Source organism: Nanorana parkeri, unplaced genomic scaffold (assembly GCF_000935625.1).
Source record: "Nanorana parkeri isolate BGI_ZX_2015 unplaced genomic scaffold, ASM93562v1 scaffold14, whole genome shotgun sequence".
NCBI lineage: Eukaryota > Metazoa > Chordata > Amphibia > Anura > Dicroglossidae > Nanorana > Nanorana parkeri.
Window position 1 is genome coordinate 3,087,891 of NW_017306282.1, and position 1,544 is coordinate 3,089,434.

General features: G+C 45.0%; 1 protein-coding gene across 1 annotated transcript in view; it reads left to right on the top strand.

Annotated features, from left to right (window-relative positions):
• Positions 1-701: 701 nt before the first annotated feature.
• Positions 702-1,544, top strand: part of FGF6 (fibroblast growth factor 6) — an 18,450-nt gene continuing 17,607 nt past the window's right edge. Inside the window, exon 1 of the mRNA XM_018558016.1 lies at positions 702-1,038. Coding sequence (XP_018413518.1) covers positions 702-1,038 — 337 coding nt within the window. The remainder of the gene's footprint in view (positions 1,039-1,544) is intronic.

The following is a 1,544-nucleotide window of genomic DNA, read 5'->3' on the forward strand; positions in this document are numbered from 1 at the left end:
TTGCAGGAGATAGCAAGACATGGGGGGAGATCGCCTACGGCCCTGTCCATGCCTCGACTATCTGAGTTCAGTTATCCCAACGTTAACTCAGTGGACATGCTAATGAGGAAGTGCTTGCAGGATTATCATTGCTCAGCGATGAGGCAAAGGACTGTTTTAACTTCTTGTGCTCTAAATAAGGAAGCTGCCTGCTAGACATCTGACCATTCAACCAATTTGGACCTTGAAGGGGGCCCTTCCACATGTAACATTTTCAGAAAGATATCCTGTGTAATTCATCCCAGCTCCGACCTGCCGGTAGCAGCTTTAGTTAAAAAAAAAACCCAGGGCTGGCTGCCGAAGAGGCTGAACAGGTTAGTGCTAAGTCTCTTTCTATATTGCCACTTTACCATCGGCATGGCATTGATGTCACAATGACGTTGCAGGTTAGGACAGCCTCTGAAGTATAAAGATAGGCCAAGCAGATATAGCTAAGCTGCCCACAAGTCCTCGGGAGCTACAAAACATGGTCCCTGCCACTTTGGAGTATGTTGGACTCTGTGTTTTCGTCCCTCATTTACTCTCAGGGTTTGGTTTCATGTCAGCAAGCCCCCTCTGCCTTCCAAAAATAAGCTCCCGCCGCCATGCTGAAGACAGAAAAACAAGGAGGGCGGTATTTTTAGGGCCATCAATTCTGATCACGTGTCCAGACGGTGAACCGGATGGCCGTTGCACAAAGGCTTCTCATTACTATGTCCCACGGAGTCGGGATTCACTGGACGTTGCCTGTTCTCCTGCTGCTGGGCACCGTGGTTGGGATGGTTTCATCGTACCCTATCCCAAACAGGCCTAATGGGACGTCACTGGAGAGGACGTTGGAGTTGCTTTTCTCCAGGTCGATGGGAATCCCTTCCGACCGATTTGATGCCAAGTGGAAGAACAATTATTTGCAGGGAATTAAGAGACAACGGAGGCTCTACTGCAACGTGGGAATTGGGTTTCACCTGCAGGTCCTCCCGGATGGGAAGATCAATGGTGTTCACAATGAAAGCCCTTATAGTGAGTGACATCTGACATTTTATCAAGCTTTTCTAAAACCGGTGTCGCCCTTTACTGCACCTGCATGACCAATGTACTGTGCTTCTGTGTGTGTGTTATAACAGGGATGCATCTGTCAGAATATCCTACGGTGCCAATTCATCTCATGCTTCAAGATGTCAGTATCCTCTGCCACTCTACATATGCACACATTTGGGTGGTTTTACTAAAGGTGGTTGTTTACTTAGCAATGTGACAAACAGGTGAAGCTGTGGTTCACTTCAAATACCCAATCAGATGCAAAGGTTTTTTGCTAGAATATGATTGGTTAATTGAAGTGAACACAGCTTCATCTTCTTTACTAAGCTCAGTGAAGATAAGCAAACAGTCATTATTCATTTAGAAATCAACCCCAATAGAGGCACACACAAACCTATGCCCAGACAACCAAACATACAGAGATATAAAACACATATGTAATATTAATAACAATAATAATAATAATAATAATAATTAACAAGAACATT